The sequence below is a fragment of the Tympanuchus pallidicinctus genome, unplaced genomic scaffold (genome assembly GCF_026119805.1).
Source record: "Tympanuchus pallidicinctus isolate F22 unplaced genomic scaffold, pur_lepc_1.0 scaffold15, whole genome shotgun sequence".
NCBI lineage: Eukaryota > Metazoa > Chordata > Aves > Galliformes > Phasianidae > Tympanuchus > Tympanuchus pallidicinctus.
The window spans coordinates 26,280,766-26,303,052 of NW_026294669.1; the positions used below are offsets into that span (position 1 = coordinate 26,280,766).

General features: G+C 41.4%; 1 protein-coding gene across 5 annotated transcripts in view; it reads left to right on the forward strand.

The window, feature by feature from the left end:
• Positions 1–22,287, forward strand: part of SATB2 (SATB homeobox 2) — a 132,042-nt gene that overhangs the window by 13,614 nt on the left and 96,141 nt on the right. For all 5 annotated transcript variants that reach the window (XM_052676391.1, XM_052676393.1, XM_052676392.1 and 2 more), the window contains one exon: positions 13,152–13,328. In XM_052676391.1, the coding sequence (XP_052532351.1) occupies positions 13,152–13,328 (177 nt within the window). The remainder of the gene's footprint in view (positions 1–13,151; positions 13,329–22,287) is intronic.

A 22,287-nucleotide genomic window follows, 5' to 3' on the forward strand; every position in this document is an offset into this window, starting at 1 on the left:
AGGATTTGTTCAAGATAACCCGTGCCTGCTGCTGGCCCTGGTGACTGCCAGCACAGCGCCGTCTTCCTGGAAGCGTGCGGGGTTTCAGGCCAGCCCAGTGTGCCAAACAAAGGATGGGGGGCCCATCTACCGCTGGGAAGCTGTCCTGTGCTAACTGGTTCCTCCTGTATCAGCGTGCTGGGTCATGGACGTTGATCCGCGTGGTGACATGTGTCACTGGTACAGGTTAAAGGAGCAGTCATAGCAGACAAAAGGCACCTGAGCAGCTGATGGCTTCTCAGAAATATTTCCTAGTCTCTAGCCATGCCAAACAAAAACTGCCTCCGACAAGCTTAGCACTTGTTGCAGAACACCCATCGGCGACGTTCCTGCTCCTGGGTTACATACAGATCGGTTAAAATGGTAAGGAGCACAGAAAGCGCGCTTTGCCTTTAGTTCGGGCAGAGCCATTAGCCCATCTCAATGAGGCTGTTGTGCCCATTCACAGCGAGCTGGCGGCTTTAATGTGCGCTGTTTTCTCTGCCAGCGAGTGTTGCCGATGCTGTTGCAGTTGTACCATTAAGATTTTTTTTCCTGAATTCCATGTGCAGAAGCATGTACTGCAGCTGTTCTGTGTACTTTGCCTCCATCTCCATTCGCTTTGATCCGAGTATTGGCACGGGAAAAAGATACCATTCTGTATTCCCAAATTTATTGCCTTTGTTTTACAATTTTTTAAAATGTAAACTAATATTTTAATTATTCTGTTGTTGCTTTTCCATTTTAAACACCTGTGTTGTTTTTTTTTTTCTTTTTAAATACCTGTATGAGCTCTGCTGACAGCACCCGAAGATTTAAAAATATATTAACATTTCAGCAGTCCGCTGTTAGCAGTTATTTGTATTCAAGGCTGCTGACAATGTGAAGTCCTTACAAACAATGTTTGAAATTGTGTGGGTTTTTTTTAAATGTAGTTGTGACTCTGGCTTTTAAAGATGTGAACACTGATGTTGCTAATGTCAGAGGACTTATTTAAAACCTTCCAGGAGTCTTTTCTGCTTGGAGTAAGACTGCGCAAATAATTTACAGGGTGGCTTAAAAGTCTGAGCAAGAGCCCTGCATTGCTAGTATTAAATCCTATTGCCAGGGCAGAGACTGCACATCTGAACTGAAGATATGTTTTAAAGTCTCTATCAAATGCTAAATGCAGAGGTGGTAGGGAAAAGATAGGACTGTTGTAATTTGTAGTAGCTTTATGAAGAGGACAGAAAGAACTTGAGAAAAGAGTCAGGTAGCTCTAGATAAGAGTTTAAGGATGTGACTTGTTTTCTGTATACAACACTTCCTGCCTGATAGTTTAAACCTTGTCAGTAATTTTGCTTTGCCTGATGTCCTTGTATCAGTTGGGCATGCAATATTAAGCAGAAGAGCATGCAATATTAAGCAGTCTAACTGTGTGTTGTTAGTAGCAATGCCAGCAAGGTAAAAAGGCTCAGAAAATGTTTAATAAAAATAACCTGTCAGACTGCTTTATATGAAACTGAGGCATCTCGTGAAATAACCGCACACCCACTGTGTTTTCATAGCTCGGGAGAAATGTCTCCCACTGAAATACACTCCCTTATTTATTTCCAAAGACATGCAATGAGATGGAAGGATGCTGTTGACAGTGCACCTTTTCAAAAGAGCAGAATCTGGCCGGAAATGTCCAAAGAGGGAGCGTTTCTTCTATCCGAACCATGCTTTGTATCAGTGCGTACAGCCGCAGGGTTACCTTCTTTCTCTCTCTTTTAAGATGTCCTATTTCTGCTTGCATTTTGTCGAGGTGCCGCAGGGTTAGTTTGCCTTTGCTTGTGTATCTCTGGCGCTGCACTCTCTAGAAGCTGCTGACTTTTTCTACACTTGGACTGAAACTTCAGATAAGTGAGGAAACTTAAATATAACTCTTTACCGTCCTGGTAATCTAAACTCAGAGAGAGTGTTTTGTCATAAATTTTGCTGACAGTCATATACTGGAAATGAAGCTTGTCATTTCCAAAACTATAACCGAGCTATTTTTCCAAAGTAATATAAATTCATATTTTGAGCATATTTTGGTTTATATGCATTTCCATTATTTATATATTAAAATTAGATGTGCACAATTTCCAATCTTATTATTTTGAGTGGTTATTAAGAAATGTAGTTATAAATTATGAGTTATACAATACTTCGATGTAAAAGGTGATTTTCATAATGTCTTTTCCCAACTTACAAATAACTTTTTTGCCATAATACAAACATGCTAGCAGAGCAACATGATAGATGTCTCTTTAAGTATCGTAGTAAAAGAAAATGACTTGTATTCTGAGGCTGTGGATAGTTTATGTTGTTTTGGACCCATTTCCCAAGCAGTGATCGAAAACAGATTACAATAACAATTATACAGTCAGAAGATGCAATATCCATTTCTGCTTTAATTGAGTGAAAGAATAATAAAAACATCATTAAGAAAAATGAGGTGGACCTGTCATACACTCTACCAATTTTTAGACTTGGAGAAAATGCAGAATAACAGAAGTATGCTTTTTTTTTTCTCTCTATTTTAAGTTGAGTTTGTAGCTGGAGCTCTGGATGGTAGACTTCATGCAAGTTGCTGTGCGTGAGGGTGCAATAAGTGGGCTTGTTGCTTGACTGCTCTTGAGCATTGCCTGAGAGCCTGGGCTTGGCTTAACAAAGGTAATGCTTCTGTCATTGGTTTGAGTCTTATTATATTAATACTGCCAAATAGATGGGCTCAGAGGATGCCATGGAGAGGAGGAAAGTAATAAAACGGACTTCTTCAGAATAAAGTGCTCTGCTACTTCATGGGAAAGAAGAATCTGCTGGTTTTTTTTTTTTTCTTTTCTGCAGCTGCCTTTTATTTCTTCTTTTTTTTCCCCCCCTCACCTGATTATGAACCTGGTTTCCAGTAGAAGTACCGAATCTCTTTAACCATTACCAGCTGAGACAGGTTCTTGGGTGATCCTTTGGCTACCCCAGCGTCGCGGGCTGTAGCCCTGTGCATGTTGAGGCACTGTGCCAGGCAGCATGTGTAGCTGTGCTGCCCTTGAGGTAGGACCCGGTCGTTGTTGAAGGCCCGAGGCTTGGGGAACCTGGCAAACAGTTTTCTCTGAAGCCAAATGCGAGAGCTGTGAGCACAGTGTCCGTTCAGCTGTACTGTGCATGAAAAGGGATCCTCGCTGCAGCAACCTTGTCTGTAGTCGTGCACCATGCAGCTTTGTAAATCAGCATTTGGAGTGGCATCCGGAAGTGAGCTGGGAGCCAACTCAGCTTTTGGATAGCAGATGTAATCTGCTCCCTTTGGCTGACACCTCTGAACAAGCACGTGCATTTGCACCAGCAGGAGTATCTGGTTCTCTGGAGTAATTCAGTGTAGTGTTGTAGGAATTTAGCCTGCTGAGCCCCAAAAGCTTGGATTGCTGGATCTCAGCCATTGAGCCCACGCACGGTAGGTTGACCTCACCAGATCTTTTGCACTTCCTCCCCAAAATGTAGCTTACTGGCTGAACAGATGAAGTGTACTGTGTACTTTGAGAGAGGGCATATATCTGTTGACTCTTGTTCCTCGACTTCATGACCTGTTTGGTGAAGATGCTATAGCTTTTAAAATCTGTTACACTGCTGCCTGATAAAAGTGAATGTTCCTGAAAGGAGAATCTTTCAAAGGAGGAGTTGTCAAATGTGTGGTGTCTTATTCTTCAAAACCAGGAGTGTTTTCCCCACAGCCTATTATCTTCATGAAAAAGAAGGAATCTGGGGATGCCGCTCAAGAAACGTTCTCTCTCCACAGGGCAGAGAGGTGTGGGCAGTGTAACTTCAGGCTGAGCCCCAGATCCTATTCTTGCTCCACGGTATGGTAAATCATAACTGCACACTCAGTGAGGACATGCATTGAGCGGGGAAAGGGGAGGCTAATGCTTCCCAGAGCAGGGAATGGTAGCATGACTTCTACATCTTCTTTAGCTATGGGTTATCTTCTCCATTCACTTTCCTTCTGAAGATCTGACAGAAGCTTCTGAGGTCCCCCTGTACCAAACAACTATCATCTGGTAATGATGTTGGTGTAGCACTACTTGAACCCCTTGCAGAAGGCATAGCAGGATGAAGGGCTGTCAGTAACCACTGAGTTTGGTGTCCATTACTTTTAGTGTGTAATGTGGTTTATTCTACCTTCTGCTTTCTTCTACCTTTTGTCAATAAAGGGTTCTCCTGTATGTAGCTTAAAAATGAGCTTTTCTAATGCTACCAGTGTCTAAAAGACATGAGAGAAAGAGGTGCTGATGACAGATCCACTGAGCTTGTCTTACAGCAGGAGCAGCCTGTAAAGGGACTTGAGGAGGGACGTGTAGCTGCAGTCTCAGTCAGCTGTTCATCTGGTAACATGAAGGAGGATGATAATATTTCTTCTTGTCAGGGGTTGTTCACAGAGGGATGGACGTGAAGGAGAAAAGAGCTTGCTGGTGAGTCCCAATGGAGATCCCACAGAAGGCCTAAGCACGCTGCACAGCTCTTCTCCAGAAATAAAACCTCAAACCGGCTCCAAAAGCTTTTCTGTTACATTCCAGGGGACTTATCCTGGTACCAGGAGACTAGTTAATAGAACCTTCATTAAAATGCTTTTGCTCAAGTATGTTTTTCTTTTTGCTTTAAAAATTATACAATATGGTGGCATCTGCTAGCACCACCAGTTAAGGGCTTATTAGTGGTTTCAGTTTTCAGAGTTTTAAAATGTTGGTCATTAAAATTAATTCTGGGTGGAACTCAGCTTAGAAAGTCTTATCCCAGATGCCTTTTTTTTTTTTTTTTTTTTTTTTTTCTTCACATAGTCGAGAGAAAAACAAGAAAAGCAGCCCCCCCCAAACAAAGGGGGAAAAAAATAACCCTCCTGAACCATAAACTTGTTTTTAAGTTACATAAACCAAAACCTAAAACTTATAGAAAATAAATAGCTTAAGATGAGTAGGAAAAAAAAAAAAAAAAGCCAGATTAATTTGAAAGTGTTTCCTTCACTGGTTTTGAGTGAAATCAGTATATTTTCCATTAGTTCATATTATAAATTACTGCTGTAGGGTATTTTTTCTTCTTATTTCAAGTGGGAGACACATAGAAGCGACTGAGCTGTTTTATTTAGGAAAAATAAAGCAGTACTGTCCTTGCCTTTGCCTTTCAATGTGATCTGGAAGGACTGTGCGTGGTTCTTGGTGAGCACACGGGCCTGGTGCTGGCATAAGCACTTCTGTTTGTGTTTGGGGCTGGCTGGCAGGGAACTCTCAGCTGGGACAACGGGGCAGTTGGCTGTGCCTTCTTCTGTCTTGAACTCCTGTAAAACAGTGTTTTGACATCTGCGTTCTCTTTTACTGCTCATTTTGGTGGCTGAGTGGAGAGCTGGACGTGCTTTGTTCTCCTGTTTAATTGCTTCTGCCTCCTGACTGCTCTGCTGCAGCCTTAGCCTTGCCCGGCTTAACCGGCTGCGTCAGACTGCGCTCAAAGCTCAAGCAGCTACTTTCCTTCTCTAAGACCCGGGCAGGGTGGCAGGTCCAAGCCGACACGGAGTTACTGTAACTGGTTCAGCAGAGGTGGGGAGCTGCCAGGAGCAGCTGTGCCTCTGTCCCTAGCAAAAGGCCTCATCTCCCGTGAGTACCAGTTCTGTCCCAGGCACACAGCTGGAGAAGCTGTGCTAGAGGTAAATATTCCGTATTCCTCTTTATTTCTCATTTCTCACTAGCGTAAACACATGCTCTCAATACTGCTTTTTTTTCTTTTTTTTTTTTTTTCTTTTTTTTTTAAGAAATCTGAGTATTATCAAATCAACTTACGAGTTTCTTAATATGTTTCTGTGGTGGGATAGTGGCCTGGAATATTTCGTGTCAAACAGTAAAGCTGTTATTTCAGCTCAGAGAAAGATTCTTTGGCTAGTTAAGCTGTCAGAAGCAGGGGACATCTGCAGAGATATTGGTGACTTCTTTATAAAATTTCCTGAGAGCTGGGGTAGTTGTGATGGTTGGGTGACTGAAGCCACAAAAAGGACTGGAAGCTGAAGAAGGATGTAAATAATATCTTGTGGTTTGCATTCACCATTGGCTAAAATATAATATGTAGAAATGCATTTCCTGCCTACAGATTTATTGAATATTTAAAGCCAGAAAAAATAACAGAGGAGGAGAAAGATATTGTCCTTAGTTTATTTCCTCTGGCCCTTCTCAGAAGAGAACTTCTACAGTGTAATATTATTTAACATGATTTTTTTATTTGTTTGTTTTTTTGACAAACATTGTATTAAAATCATCTGTGGATTGAGTTCTTCTTTACCAAATTGCATCCTGGAACAAATTATTTTCAACAGGCTTATAAACCCTCAAAGAGTAGGAGTTTAACAGCGTCACATTACTGCCTGTGTACAAAATCAGATATCTCGTGTTTTGTCTAGAACGTACTGGAGAGCAGAGGATTAGCAAGAAGTAGGATTCTTCTCTCTGAACAAAACTTCTTATTATAATGAGATGCTTGGCACTTTTTTTTTTGTATAGAGTTGTACATCTGTGAATGTGCTGGTGCTGTCTCTGATATTTGACATACAGATTTCCCACTGGCCTCCTGTCAGTGTGACACTGAGCTCTCTTCGTGTGTTTCCAAGTGCTTGGTGACAAACAACTGCAAAGTGACTCCTCTAGTCCCCAGTAAAAAAGATTTATGGTGGAAGAATTCCCAGCCTCATAATGAGACTGTTGCAAGTTGCTTTTTGCTATGTAGAAGGCTGAAATACAGACAATTTACCCAAACTGTGCATTTATTTTAAGTTATGTGCCAACAGCACATCTTTTGTCCAAGTTAATTATATTTAAAGTGTATGAAGTAGCTTGAAAGTGAGCCTTCATGGACGTGAGTGACCCTTGCTGAAATGTGTGAGCTGCAGCTCATCTTCCTCTTTGCTGGACTGCACAGACACAGGCTGTACCCAGGATCTGCTTCAAGCCTGATCCTTCCTGAGTGTGAACAGTCATATGTGGATGTGGGAATGGCACAGACGTGCCTGCTCAGCCTGTCATCATGCATCCTATATCTGCAGGCCTTATTTGGACTCTGCGGGATTTTCTGGGTTAGATCTCACGTTACCACCAGCTAGGGCTGTGCTGTGATTTAAGTAAAAGCGGTGTTCAGATCAGAACAACAGAACTGTTTTTTCAGACACTTTCTGGTTTTCTTTCTCTTGAGGGGAAAAAAAAAGAATGCCGTGGATCTTTTCTCATTATAACTTTTTCTTCTCTCATCATATGTTTGTTCATCTAGGTAGCCTCCTGATTTATCAAGCACACACTAGATTGTTATCTCTGTAAGCTGCAAACCCTGATCCCTCTTTTGAAAAAGTGGCACTCTGGAGCTTCACTTTTTTTTTTTAGTTTCTTCATGACGGTGTTTAATTTTTCAGAATTGAAGTAATAATAACAGAAATGTTTATGTTGTACTTGGATATGGGGTGGACGTCTTTCATGCAGAAAAGGAGGTATTTCTGAATAACCAAAAGCTTCCCAACTCGTCTGGTTTTTGCCCTTTCAGTTAGAGGTGCAGGATGTTGGGAGCAGAACTGGCAAGGCTTTCCTGTGCTGGGTGGACACTGATTTCTCTCTTTAAAACAGCTTTCTCAGTTTAGGTTCATTTTTCAAATTTCTTTAAAAGAAAGGGAAAGAGCTGAGTACCAAATGAGTATATTTAAGATCAGCTCTATAGCAGTACAAACAGATATAAATAAATGGACTCTTTTCTCCCCACTGGTGTTCGCTGAATGAAGCGTTTTCGCCTGAAGAAAAAGCAGAAACAGATTAGGTTCGGGGACTTCTGTACTTCAATTGCTTCCTGTGGTTACTGTCAGTTGTGTAAGCATGTTTTATTGTTAAGTGTGTGGAGTCTTCACCCAGATAATTTCCTCAAGACAATCCATGCTTTAGTAGCAGAGACACAGTCTCTGTTGCAGGGAAGGGCTCTCGTATGTGGAAGCCCAGCTGAGGTTGCTGGTATTTTAGCGTCTTGAAGGCATTCAGGATTGAGTCTCAGTGTAGATCAAGTGCAAACTGGAAATGCGTTGGGCAGTTGGAGATGGGGAACAACCTGCTTTTAGCATGTGGATGAGATTTTTAGTCATCTTAGCATCCTTTAGAGTTTTTATTTTTACTTATTTAACACTGGACTTGGAGGTATGTATGTACATAAACACTTGCGTATGCTGCTTGCTTTTTCCTAGGTTTGATTTCTTTTTTCTCTGTTGGAATGATTAAGTTAGAGAATGACCTGTGCTACCATCACTGCAAAGGAAATGTTTTCTGCGCACAGTAATGAAGAGTTTTCAGTAGTTTATGAATTTTTGAATAAATGTCCTGATTTCCCAACCATGTAAATTTGCTTTGTCTTGGAGAGAGATTGCTCTGTGTGTGTCTCTGTTAAAAAAACAAACAGCAATCAAAAACTCCAAGCGCAACGGCAACAACAAAAACTTTATTTTCCCCTTTCTTCATTTGATAAAAATCTCTCTCCTCTAGAATGATTTCCTTTGGGTTTGACACCACCATTTGATCTCAGTTTTTAATAATTTTGGTGGGTTTCACTCCCAGAAGAAAACATGCTTGTGCTGTGAAGTATTCCCACTAGAAATCTGGGAAGTCTTAAACCCTCGTGTTACTCAGGGCTAAGAACTGGCTTCTTTATTAATTCTGTGCTAGACAACCCCTGTACAGTAAATCTTTCCATAACACCACGCTGTTGAAATTAATCAAGCTGATGTTTGGAAATTGTTCAAATTAGATTAAATTAAATAACACCTAGATGGGGCTCACAACTTGTGCTGATGGAAACAGATTTTAATCTAAAAAGACACAAATTTTATAGGTGCCTCTTCTTATTGGCTGATCTTCATATTACGCTTATTAGGATGAGCAAGCACTGCTTCCGATTTAATGGGCAGCAGAGGTGGGTGGCTGGAATAGTTTAACCTCCTCTGCAGCTTTTCTGGCGCCTTTTCTCCTTTGGTTTAGGTGCTGCGCCTGGGGTGGGCATGTGGAAGTTGGTGATGTGTAGAAATGTGACTGCTGGTAGTGCCACCTTTGATTCTCAATCTGAAGCACTGGATAAAGTATATTATTCGAAAGTGAACCAAAAAAATCAGTGCAGGACTTCTTAAAGGTCTTCCCTGTCTTGTTCTTTTCTTGGCTATTAGAAATTCACAGCTTGCACTTGCAAATATCGCAGCTCAAAGTGTTTTCCAGGGAGCTGCTTGACTTCAGTTTGATAACATTTTTAACTGGCTTCAAGCTTTTGTTTAATGAATATTTTGTGTGGTGGAGAGTCCAGAGTTTTCACTGTTTAGATAGCATACCTGTTTCTTTTTTCTTCATATTTAGAATAAGTTACTCTATGGGAAAATAAAACTATGGAGTAAAACTAGCAAGTAGGAGAAAAATGTGCATTTGGGCACAGATCGTCTGCATATTTAATTGCTTCTTGATTTTTCTGCTGCTTAGATGAGTCTCAACTAAAATGCAAGCAAATGTACAAAGCCTTCTCTGTACATCACAAGTTCTCCATGAAAGCAACTGCAGAGCTTAACTCCCATTTCTGATGTGTTTTAACAATATTTGGTATACGGAGGTACCAATCACCACCAACCATTCTGTTCTTCTGGAAGCACTTTCTGTGTTCTCTTCCATGGAATACAGGGAAATCTTGTGTACATGTGTTCTTTTAAAAGGCTTTCTGTGGTCTTATTTTATGTTCCTCTAACACTTCATGCTGTCTAGATGGGGTTCAAAGCACTGACGGAAGCACTGAAGAGCTGTTTCTAAGCCAGCTCAATGGAGTAGTATCAAGTAGAAAAAGTCTTTTGGATAATTTGTAATTGTTACTGATGTTTTGTGTGCAATTCAGCATATTGTGCTGCTTCTTTGAGAAAACAAGATGTTTTCTTTTCAGCCCTCAGATTGCCCCTTGTTTTCTCCATGTGTGAAACTCAGTGCCGTATGTTATCCACCATGAGTTACACCGCATCATTCACTAAAGCATCTCTCTAAAGCTGGGAGAGCAAATGCACAAGAGTTTTGCTCAAAAGGGATCTCAGCCTTTTTTGTGTGTACGTGTGAAGAGGAGGGACGCTGCTTCTGGCTGCGCAGGCACTAGAGAAAAGAGCTGAGGGCTTTTAGGGTTTGTGAGTTAGGCTTTTCTTACTGCATGCAATGCTTCGTTCTGGATGCTTCATCTTCTGCTCTCTTGAGCATCGCTGTAAGCTGTTCAATGGAATGATGGAGAGGATGGACTGGCTCGCATCCCTCTTCTGTAAGGGCCCTGTAGTGAGGTGAAGGTTCCGTTTGTGCACCTAGGAACAAGGCGTCATGCATACTGGTGTGTAAAGACTGTGCTGGTTTTAGCTGCAGATGGTTTTCCTTCAGATTTTCATGTACCAGAGGTATGTTAATTTATATTCAGATAATATCAGGAAACAGAGAAGTTCAATGTAATAAATGCATTTGAGATATTATAGCTTAACTCTTTCCAGTTCAAAATAGAGGGCAGAGCAGATGAGATTTCCTTGGAGTGAGGTTTGCTTGGAAAGAAGTCGGATGACTCTTGATTTCTAGGAAAGCAAAATTGGTTTTAAGAGTCCAGCCACAGGGAGAGGATCATAACGTGTTAGCAGTGGCAGATGTGGTAACCTGCCCTTTGCTCTCTGTTTTTAAAGTACTAATGGCAGCTTCTCGTCACTTATGCTGGGTCACTGAGCTTAGAGGTATTTTTGCAAAAGCTGTTTTTGTAGCAGGGCTCCTGTGACCCTGGATGGCTCAGATGGGCCATTTGAAAAAATAGTCACGGGCAAGCTTCCTGCAAGTCTATCATGCCATCCATACAGTAGAGTTGTGACAACAGCATTTCTGCCATTTGAGGTCCTGTTTGCGCTAAGACAGTAAATTGTGGGCATAAATTGCATGGAGAATAGGTGCTGCTTCTGTGCTGAAAAGGTGGAAAGGCTGTTCTGTGACGAGGACAGCATGCTGCGGGAGGATGGAAGATGCTGCGGCATTCCTCTCATCAGTTTGCATTCACCCACTTGCACTGTCTTGCCAAAATGTGGTTTACACAACCGATATTGCAGCCTTAGCATTTGGCCAATTATCTGATTCTTCTGCTGAGACATTAATAGCCCCATCAGGAATGCTGTGACAGACCGTACGTTTGGTGGGAGGGCGTTTGTTACTTACAGGGGTTAAATTTCATTTTAACTAGTTAAATGATTTATGGACAAACAATTCAGCTTTTAACCTTGGAAAGGAATAACAATTTTGTCACTGACTTCAGTGGGAACAGAATCAGCCATGCTCTTTTTCTTTTTCTTTTCAGAAAAGCACCTAGAGATATTTTTCAATGTATGTTCCTGAGTGAGTGTGTTAAAATTTGTTTACTTGAACTTGCAAAATGCGTTGGTTTGTCTCAGAATCACTGGTAAAGAGGGAGCAGCATCAATATGATGCTGTAACCTACTTACCCATTATTGAAGGTGTGATTTAAAACAGAATGCTAAAACCTATGAACTGGGTATCCAGGCTTGTAGCTACTGCTGGTCTGCAGTTAGAATGTCCAATTGGGAGCTGATCCCTGCCAGCTATGGCACTAAATGATAAATGTGTATCTGAAATACATTTTAAGTAAATCTCATCTCTGCAAATTCAAGCCTGGAGGATTCAAGTCCCTTAGCAGGTGTTACTGCTGTGACTGTATCTATTTCAGGGCAGTGTGGCTCCTTTTGAAGGGATATTTGACCACTGGTTTGCAGATATTAGAACTGCTGATAGATGATCTTAATTAATTGGCTTGGTATAGGAGAACCAACATTTGGCTTTCTCCTCCCTTATGAAGTGCCCAGACCAGGAATGCAGTGATCTGTATCTGTTCTTCCATGAATATTTCCATAATAATTATTTTCATATTATCTACATGAAATTGTCATATTTATTTCTGAAAAACAGGAGTGAAAAGTAAACTAGTAGACTTTCAGGCAAGCTCTACGTAGCACGTTTTGAGAATGGCTTTAGGCATGGATTTGTCTTTCCCTTAATATTTCATAGCTTATCAAGGGGCTAACAAAATATATGTATCCAATTAATAAATTTATGTTGCTGGAGGTAGTGATTTTTTCCTTTGTCACACACTTCATGGCCTATAGCAAATGATGAAAATGGATCTTCCAACTCAGTAAGTTTTCTGTTTCCCTTTCATGCTTTTCCCTCCGTGCACAGACATGCAGTACTATAAAGCCACGTTCCACAAATTGGCTTGTTCCTGGCCTGTCTGTAGTACTGGATCCCTTTAAGTTCACGCCTCACAGTTTATTACCAGAGATGACTTGATCTCATTACCACAAAAGTAAATTTACAGTAAAAGAGAATTAAATTGAATCCAGAACGCTCCCTGAGTTTTTTACTTCTGTGATTCACCCTCATCCTTGATTCTCTTGCTAAGAGAGCTGTTCTCACTCTCTTCATACATTAAGAGGGAGAACACTGCCCTCTTCTCAGGGACTGCTGGTCCATTACCTCTCAACACCACCAAATTATCATTTTCAGCAAAATCTGTGCAAGGGTGTTTACTTTGCAGAACGAGTAGGATGGAAATAGTCTGGAAGTATGTGAATTAACCTAGCCAATCCAAGAAGTGCATGTGGGACTAGCCCCAAACAATATCTCCATGATGGTCACTGTGTGGAGAGAAGCTGGACAGTGGTGTCTACATGTCAGGTTTTCAGATCTCTTAGTGTAGAGAAGCCCTGACCTGCAAGAATAGGGCATTCAAGGAACTGTAGAAAATTTCTTCAGTGTTAAAAAGTCTTAGCAGAAAAATCTCATTTGTCCTCATGCTGACTGTTATTTTGTTCCTAAATTGTATTCTCTGGGGCTTTTAGTGTGGTTTGTAAATGAGTCAAGTGATGAGACTTCAGTATTTCCCTTGGAAAGAAAACAAAAGCTGTCCCCTGGGGAAGAAAGGCCGATATCCACTTACGATGAGCCTTCTAGGAGGTGTCTTAAATGAAAGCTTTTATCAGAGATGTATGACGCTTTTCTTGTTCCTCTCTCACAGAATTCTTTTCTTCCATCTAGGTTTGATGATTCCAGTCTTTTGTGTGGTGGAGCAGTCGGATGCCTCTCTTGAATATGATAATCGAGAAGAGCATGCTGAGTTCGTTCTGGTTCGCAAAGATGTGCTCTTTAGCCAGCTGGTGGAGACAGCGCTCCTGGCTCTGGGGTATTCCCACAGCTCTGCGGCTCAGGCACAAGGTATTCAGTAAAGTTCTTTTCCCTCTTCTCTGTGTTGACTGAATGATGCACCTCAGGCTATTCAGTGCAAGGAGAAAGCAAGAAAATCGGTGGGAAATCTTGGGAGTGTTTTAATCGGTTGTATTGATTACTTAATCTTAAACTAGGTGTAGAACAACACCTACCTTGTTAGCCTGCCTAGAAAGCATTAGCTGGATCTTGCTGAAGTGTGAAATATGGTGATAATGATCAGCCAGCGTATTCATGACACATTTGTTCTGCATCTCAAGGCAGGTTGCTGCTTTGAGGAAATCAGCGCAGAAGAGCAGGGTAGAACCTCTAAGTGTAGGGCTAGATGGTATCTGGTACGTCTCTTTCTATCAGGGCCGTTTTGAACAGCATGTTATAATATATAACAGCATTTTTGAAACAGTGTATTGAATACAATAAGGCTATATATACATATTCTCTTAATGGCCAATAGCTGTACTGCAAAATGTGCAAACTGATTTTTGTTTCTGCTTGCCTACGGTACTGCTGCAAATGCTTTGTAAATCTCTACCATTCCTTCTTTTTGAAAATGATTCTCCGGAAGGAGCAAAATCTAAAATTAACAAAGCTTTCATCTCTATACCCAAAATATCACCACGAAACCTAAGATTGTATAAATGGGGGACAGGCAGGAGGTGGGGGAGCGGGAAAAATCTTTCCGAAATGAATTTCACATTCCAAGAAACTTTTATGCTGAGGAGATTATTTCATTGTTTTCTCTTTTGGATGAGAACCCTGTGACTTTGTTTCATCCTCATGTCATCAGTTGGACCCCTGCAGTTTAGGGTAGTTTAACAGTAGCTTTGCCTGGGGATTTGGATTTTATCTGTTGGTTTTAGTCACTTTGTATAGCTCGGAATTTGAATGCGAAAACAGAGGGAGCAGCGCAGTGCTGAATGCAGGAGTTCCAGACAGCGGTTAATAGCGCAGCGCTCTTTGTACAAACTTCTCTCCAAGCAGGGTGATAATGATTCATTTCCTCTGTCAGCCTCTCTGCTCTGTGAGAGGCTCAGGATCTGCTTACGGGCAGAGCTCATGCAGATCTAATGTATTTATTTATTTATACAATGCAGCAATAGAAGCTATATGAGAAGATAGTTGTTTTGGTTTTTAACAGGAAACATTTCATGTCGTTTTAGGGACACTTGTTTTTTTTTTTTTTTTTTCCCAATAAATGTAAAAGTTCATTGTATTCCACTGTTTCCATCCTGGTGAGCCAGCTTCCTGTTTGACAGCACTATCCATCTCAGTTAACACGGTTGCTCAATATGTTGTGAGCTAACATGTGGAACACTCTGCATTCAGTGGCCAAGATTTCAGTCTTGGCACTTAGGAAGGGGAATGGGCTTTGTGGGAAACCTGCTCTGAGGAGGCATGCCACTCAGTGCAGTGATCCACACTGGCTGAGCATCTCACTTGGGGAACCTTGCATTTGCAGCATCTCTCTGCTGTGAGAATACCAAGGAATAGAGACAGATTGAATCGCAAAGGAAATTAGTCACTGCGCAGGGAGGAAACGGCCACTGCGTTTTTAAACTACAGACTTCGACAGGGAGCAGGTTCAGCTAGTAATCTGTCATTTGGTGTTGTGCTCAAATAACTCGTCTATAAAATCAAAGTTGAACCTCTGTTTCAATTAATCTAATAGAAAAGACTTCTCGGTTTTTGTCTTTAAGGGATTCATTGCCTTCCACTAGAAACATCAGGTGGTATAATATTTAGAAATGACAGAAATTACTTCAAAGATCTGCCAGGAAAAAAATCTCTTCCTTGGTCAGCATGCTTATCGTCACACCAAAGGACCAGTTCTCTGAAGTCTTTTATGCTTCCTGGGCAAATACTGCAGGACATGCTGATTTTAACATACAAAACTTTAGTGTGCAGCTTGTTCTGAAGTAGCTTCTGTGCTACTATCTGCAAGCAGAGAGATGAGGTCCAGGCAGAGGCCATTTGCTGGTATAGGTATCTGAGACTGGCTAGTTTTGTGAGAAAAATTCTAGAATGATGGGCTATTATCTGTCAAGCAGTGTTTACAGAAACATGTTGCTAAATACTTTAATAAAGGATACATTTGGGAGAATAATTTTCTGATATGAGAAAGAGGAAAAAATATAAGGCTAATTTGCTCTGTTCATTCTGGATAAAGTCTGCTTCTGTTCCAGTAGTTGGAATTGATTTCATTTAGCAATATACGCTGATAAACAGCCACTTAGTTCTTCTCTATGCGTTGTGAACAGCTGAATTACAGGATCTGCATGAGAAGCTGCATGAGAAATGCCTCAGGAGGTGCATCGCGCACCACCAGCTTTGAGCTGTTCAGAGATCGTCGTGACTAGGCGTCCTCGTGTCCTCTAGGACATAATAAACATGAGACTGTCAAAGCTTTGTTTTGCAAAGGATGCTTATGCAGTAATCTTCATCTAGCATGTAGCAGTCGTCACCTATTGAGTGAGGAGAATTTCTGTATGTCTGTATTGTATCATTTCTATATGTCTGTTTCTTTGGTTGACTCTCGAAAGGAGAGCCACTGTTCACTTCATCTCACAGGACACTTCTCGTGTTTGCGCATTCTAAAGAACCATGTCTCCAATGTCAGATAAGAGCTACTTGTGGGGGAAAAAATGGAGTCATGGCAGGAGAGAGAACTGCTGTGCAATTTCACACCGCCTTCGCCGCAGTTCACCACAGCATTCGCACAGCCCTGCTGTGTCTCAAGCAGGTGGTGCGCGATTTGTGCGTAGGGCCCCATCTCACATCGCCTACTGTACTGCAGAGCCTGCGTGCCAGGGACAAGACGTGACGTGGAGGGGAATGTGTGTCCAGGAGGCTCTGCTGTGGGTCTGCCCAGAGCTGCTGAGCTCCCCAGGGAGTTGAGGAGTCTTAGCGTAAATATCTTGAAACAAATACATACTGGGGGATATACATGAAGGTGGCCCCATGCCTTGCTGGAAGAAGCCTTTTATTCCCCCACAGTTTGGGCAGGACACAGTTATTATTACACAAACAGCTGGTTGCAAACATTTTTTGTTGATGGTGGCAAGAGCGGAAACTTTTCAGCAAGCTCTGCCCTCGTGAAACTTCCCTTTTCTGACAGGAGCTGTGAAAAGTCTTCTGGAACAGAATGGGAATTTGTTAACAGCTTGGCACTGGGGTGTGAAAGTTGGTGGTGTGAATGGCAACAAAGGTTTAATCAACATTTATGTATTTTTCTTTCATCACTTGAGTCTACACCTGACACTAGGGAACCTGCTACAAGAGCCTTCTGGTAAGAAAAAGAGTCACGCTTTAAAAGGGCACCTGTTCCGTGTGTAATTTAATAAAAATTACATACCCTGGTGCTTTTTTGAAAGTTCTTTTCTGTTAGTTATTTTTTTATTGTTGGGCGTGGTACTCTAAGTGAGCTGTGCAAGAGGGGGCGAGCTGGTAGGGACTGAGTGCTGAGGCCAAGGCAGTACGAAGTTACCTGCAATCTGAAGTACTCTGTGAATGGTCTGAAGCTTTGGACCTGCTGTGAAAGCTGACTCTCTCCCACTGTGGAGTTGAGGAAGAGCAGTCCCAGTCTGACACTTCTACCAATTTCTTAGAATCCACGTGAAAAATCAAGTGGCGTTTTCTCTTTTGACTGGTTCCCTGCTAGCTGTTGAGCATACACAGAACTGGTGTACGTTGTCTACAGAGCCTCACAAAGCTTAGTGGCCCATCAAAGTAGACTTTGCCTTTGGTTCCAAGGTTTTTCTGCCGGTATGCTGGCAGGGCAAAGGAGTGCCTGCCCTGACTGCATCTGTGGGTAGCATTGTGGGTAGCACATCTTGAATATTGTTGCTGTGCTGTGTTACTTGCTGTGATCTGCTTCTCAAGAGCGAGGCTCAGGGAAGACCCAAACAGAAAGTTAATACAAAAGATCCTGTGAAATATTCCCATCTGTGCTGCCTCTGGGACCATAGTAGTTTCCAACTGAATGTGAGGTGAAGGCAGAATGTACCAACTGGGGGCTGTGTTGAACACATGCAAACTGATTTTATGTTTCTCTATCAAGAAAGGTACAGAAAAAATGTAGCGAAACCCTGCAAAACTCTGCTGCTTGTATACAGCTAAGTTTGTTGCAATTGGGAAGATAAGTTACTTTTTAATACAGGCACAACAGAGAAGTATGGGCGAGATGAGAGGAAACCTGGGAGAAGGTATTTCCTGTGCAGTAAATTGCAAGAGTGCTATAATCCAGGATCTTCTGCCTCCTTAGCCAAGTGCCCAGTGCCAGTTGTATGGTTGAGCTGTGGCTCCCTGTTTGTATAATCAAACATCTCTTAATCTAGGGTTTAATGAATAGAAACCAACCCAGCCCTCTTCATGGCTCTGTTCACCTGAGTAGTCTCGTTCCATCCTTAGCAGCTCTTTATTCAGCAATTGCCTTTTGTGCACCTTGCCTGGGGACGCTTCTTATGGATAAGCTCGCCTTTCTTTTTTCCAACTGTGGAGGTGAAATTCTGAAAGGCCCTGTATGGGAGCTGCTGAGTCATGGCTGAACCTCTGATTGATCACCTGAGGTGAGCAATGAGTCAACCAGAGGAGCACAGCTGAAGGCAATTCACCTGTGCTGCCAGAAGGGGTGGAGCCTGGCTCCTGCTAGACCCATTAAAGAGCTGGCTACGAGTGGGGAAGGATTTCTTCTGGAGATCTGCTCTGCTGGAGTTTTGTAAGTGAGCCCAGGATAGGGGTAAGGTTTCTATCTGTTCTCTTTTTGTTATTGTAATCTGCTTTGCCAAACTCTCTTGTTTATTTTGTAGTTTTAACATCTTAATATTCATTGTTTATACAGGCCCCTACATAATCATTCAGGAGTAATAAGCACGTGAGGTACAACTCTAACAGGCATCCTACAGTAAGTTCAGACATGACATTTAGTGACAAAGTTGTCTGGGTTTGCTGAGCAGACTGGATTTCTTGCAGTAGTACTCAGCCATTCAGATCAAAGTGGTCCTTGTAAAAGCAGCTTTCTTGAATTGTGCACTGCTTGAGTTGTGTTCTTTGTCTTTCTCTGTGATGTTTGAAGAAATTGGTCTGAGTACTGCTTGAGTATTTTTTATTTCCCTATATATGGATACTTACCAGCAAATCACTGTTTTGTCTACCCTAAAAAACTTCATGGCAACTGCAAGTGAAACTCATTTACAGGAGCTGAGAGAGGAAGTTAGACTTCAGTGAGAATGTTGAAAAGCCTCTTCCTGCTTTGTTTTTCAGTAGCCATTACAGTGCATAATGGGCATAGGATTTGAAAGACACTTGTTGTTAAAGGTTCAGCCTGTCATGCCATTTCAATTATAGCCCAAGCCTTCTCTCTAAATACCACTTGGGACTATTAAGAAATCTTTAAGTATTAAGGGAGAGCTAGAGATCCATTTGTATTCATAGGGTTTACTTAAACTATACTTTTTCGTGATCAAAAAGCAAATACTATGATATCATATTAAAATATGTAACTAATGGAATAGATTGATGTTTTACTTCTATATATAAGAACTATACATTTGTAGTTTAGATCTATCGTGTAGGTACATACAAATTATTTTATACCTGTAAGTTATACTGATACATATTTCTGTGCATGTTTAGAAACAGAAGATCGGAACCCAGTACTTCTCAAGTTGCCTCCCTCCTTGTCCACCATAGCATTAAGTGTGAATGGCAGTGAATTGCCATTCTTTGATAAGCTCATGATGGAAGTTCTTAACTTTTCAATAGCGGTCAAAGGACTCCCTTTCCTTTTTCTCCCCACCACCAGCCCAGTACTGATGTGTGCCATGTGGTATTGGCTTTCTGATCCCAATATATTATTTACAGGATTTTTGTGATGGAACAAAACCTTCCACAAATAATAATCTATTTTTCTAGACGGCAAACATCTGGGTAGTATAAGCAGATGGGTACTTTATTGGTGTTTGAACAGTTTAGAGGCAAGTACCCAAACTCAGCCCTGACCAGCTCAGCACTTCTGACGCTGCTCTCCATCTCATTTGCGGTTTGTGCCTGGGTAGAGCCTGGCTGGGAAGCAGGAAACAGGGACAGCAAGAGGAGACAGAGGAGACAGAACTAGCCTGGGTGTCACTGGGAAGCCCCTTACCTTTGTGGCCTGCCTGCCTGAGGCTTCTTTTGCATGAGGAGCATTCTAGGCCAAGTACTTTGCAATGCGTCACATCTAGGTGCTGGCTTTGGGCTGCAGCAGAGTGCCTGTAGTTGTTTGTTCCTTACTCAAATCTGGTAAGTCTCAGATTGTGTTGCAGATAGAGAGGAACAAAACACTTAATAATTCCTCTCTCACTTTGTTTTTGAGAAACATTGCTGAGGTCACAGCAGCAAATCCACACCTCTGTTTTACGAGGGCGGTGGTCTGTCGTGCTTCCCAATTGCTGCAGCTGTAGGCTCTGTGTGAGGGCATCTGGGCAGCGCTGGAGTTTCTTCATGTGTCACACTCTTAGAGGACATATTTTCATATGTTCTGCTTGTTTTATAAACCAATAAGGAAATGCTGTTGAAATTGAGCCATAGACTTCTTTTAAAAAATTATTTCTATTCATTTATATACTTATTTGCCCTGTCACAGCAACCCTTATAATAATTTGGCATAAAATAAAAACTACACTCTCTCCGGAAGGCCTGTATGTACTCAATTAAAAACTCAGACCAGCTTATAATAAATTCTGATTTTTCTTGGCCCCTTCTCAACCTCTCAGCTAAGCCCACAAGCCCATGAACCACTGGTAATTTTGAGGAAAATGGGGAAATGATGTTTATTCATTTTAATTCAAAACAAAATAATTGTCTTTCTTCCATGAATTTGATAAAGTGCTGTATTTAAAAATGGGAATAAATTAGGTTAGCCTAGGTCTTTCCCTGTCAGGAGAAGGAAAATGAAGTACATTTAGCAGCCTGGTAGCTAAAAAGCTAAATATACTTCAAAAATTCAGTAGCATATGAGGAGAGCAGAGCCTGGTGGTGCTTCACACAAGTTAGGGGAGCTTTTTTTGTATTTGTTTTTTCTTTTAAGATATTCTTGTCTGCTGAGATACTGCTGCCTTTATCTAGAGCAGGGCCTGGAAAACATTTTAGATCTGTGGCATGAAGAGGATGCTTTCTGCACAGCTGCAGTTGGCCTTGCTCCTCCGTGCTCCTTGTGGCTTCTTGTGCACTCGGCTCCAGCTGCTGCTTTCCTTGCCTTGACCGGGCAAGTCTTGTGCCCTGCATCCTCCTTTACTCTCTTTGGGGATCAGTTCTGAGTTGCTTACCACCACATAGGAGCACTGTGGAAGAGATATCCAACTTTGGTCATCCTGGCCCTACCCAGAATTGTCATGAACTCGATGATAGATAGCGATCTTTACATTTGCATCTTTTTTTGCCTGGACAATTTTATATAGGGGCAATCTGTCCTCCTGTGTTGTTTGTCATCAGGAATCTACAGGAAGTGAAATGGCTAAATGTACAGCATGAAAAACCATTAGCAAAAGGTGGTTCTGTTAGTGACCTTTTTCCAGACTGGTCACTGAGACGTCATTCCTATTAGGATGATTAAGGCTCTAATTAATGCTCACATTCCAGCTTGGGCTGAGAGAAGCGGGGATGCATGCCCTCCTCTGCCCACTGAGCTGCTTGGCTGTTTGCAGTAAGACTCTCTTCCTTTCCCTGTTGCAGGGCTTACAGAGGATTACTTGCACTCTGTCTTTCTGTCTGTCAGTGACTACCTTTGGTTTTTCCAGGGGAAAAAAAACCAACAAATTCTAGGATGAAGTAGCTGTCAATTAAACAACAAAGCTATAGTAATGCTGGGATCTGGGGTCCTCTTAATCTCTTTTCACTCCCCAGTTGTGTTTTGGAGAAAGTGTGGTTTTTATTTTATGACAAATTATTACAAGAGTTGCTGTGACAGTTGTGTATGCGCAGCATTTTCAACTTCACCTGTTTTTGCAGTTACCAGTAAGGAGTTAAATTCAAACAAGGAAGCTAGGAAGAAGAGAATGTGTGTGCCAGTCAGGATTCTTAGCTAAATTGCTTTCATACTTTGTTTTTATAATATATTTGCTGCTTAGCCACATTTTGGCCTTTTTCCTTTTCCTAACAAAAATCATTATGTGGGATAACGAGTAGATAGTTCCTACTTCCACAGTGACAGCTTCATACTAAAAATGTCCCTTGGCATAGGGATTGCTAACTGATGGTAATTTGTCTCCTATCTGAATGGATTTTTTTTTTCCCAACATGAGCTATAGGATCTATGAAATAGTCTGTGGGTGAAAAAGTGTTAATTTTGTATTGAAACTGAGGATGGACCAAATGGTTGAGGAAAGGAACACATCAAATAATGAGCTATAGATAACACCAGATCTTTTCAACATCCTGGAAGGAGATGTTTAGGCAGAATTGTACAGCAGTCAACACGAGAAAATTGGCATTTTATTTTATAGTCCATAGATTGTTTCAAACATCACTATTTATGTATCCACTTATGCAGACAGCATCTATTACATATATTTAAATGTTGATGATGGATCTAAAAACTGTGTGCATTACAAATAGGAAACTTTCTTTTCCTGTGTCTTGAGAGTAGAGAACACACGTTTTTCTGTATCTGAATGCTGTATTTGTTTGCCTATATAATAACAGAGTAATTACATGATTAATAACAGAGAATGGTATTCTCCTGGTAGTACTCACAGGTATTTATTAATATATCGTCATGGAACTTTAATAGAGAGGGCTGCACATGTGAATAACTTTTTTTCATAAGTCTCTGCTAAAAGAGCATAGCCACACCATGCATTTGCATCTTCTGATCACTAAAAATCCCCCCTACCATAAATGGTAAGTGGAATTGAGAACCTAATTAAAAGATTAACAGCATGTACAGTGCTTTACCCAAAAGGCAAGTGTTAATTTG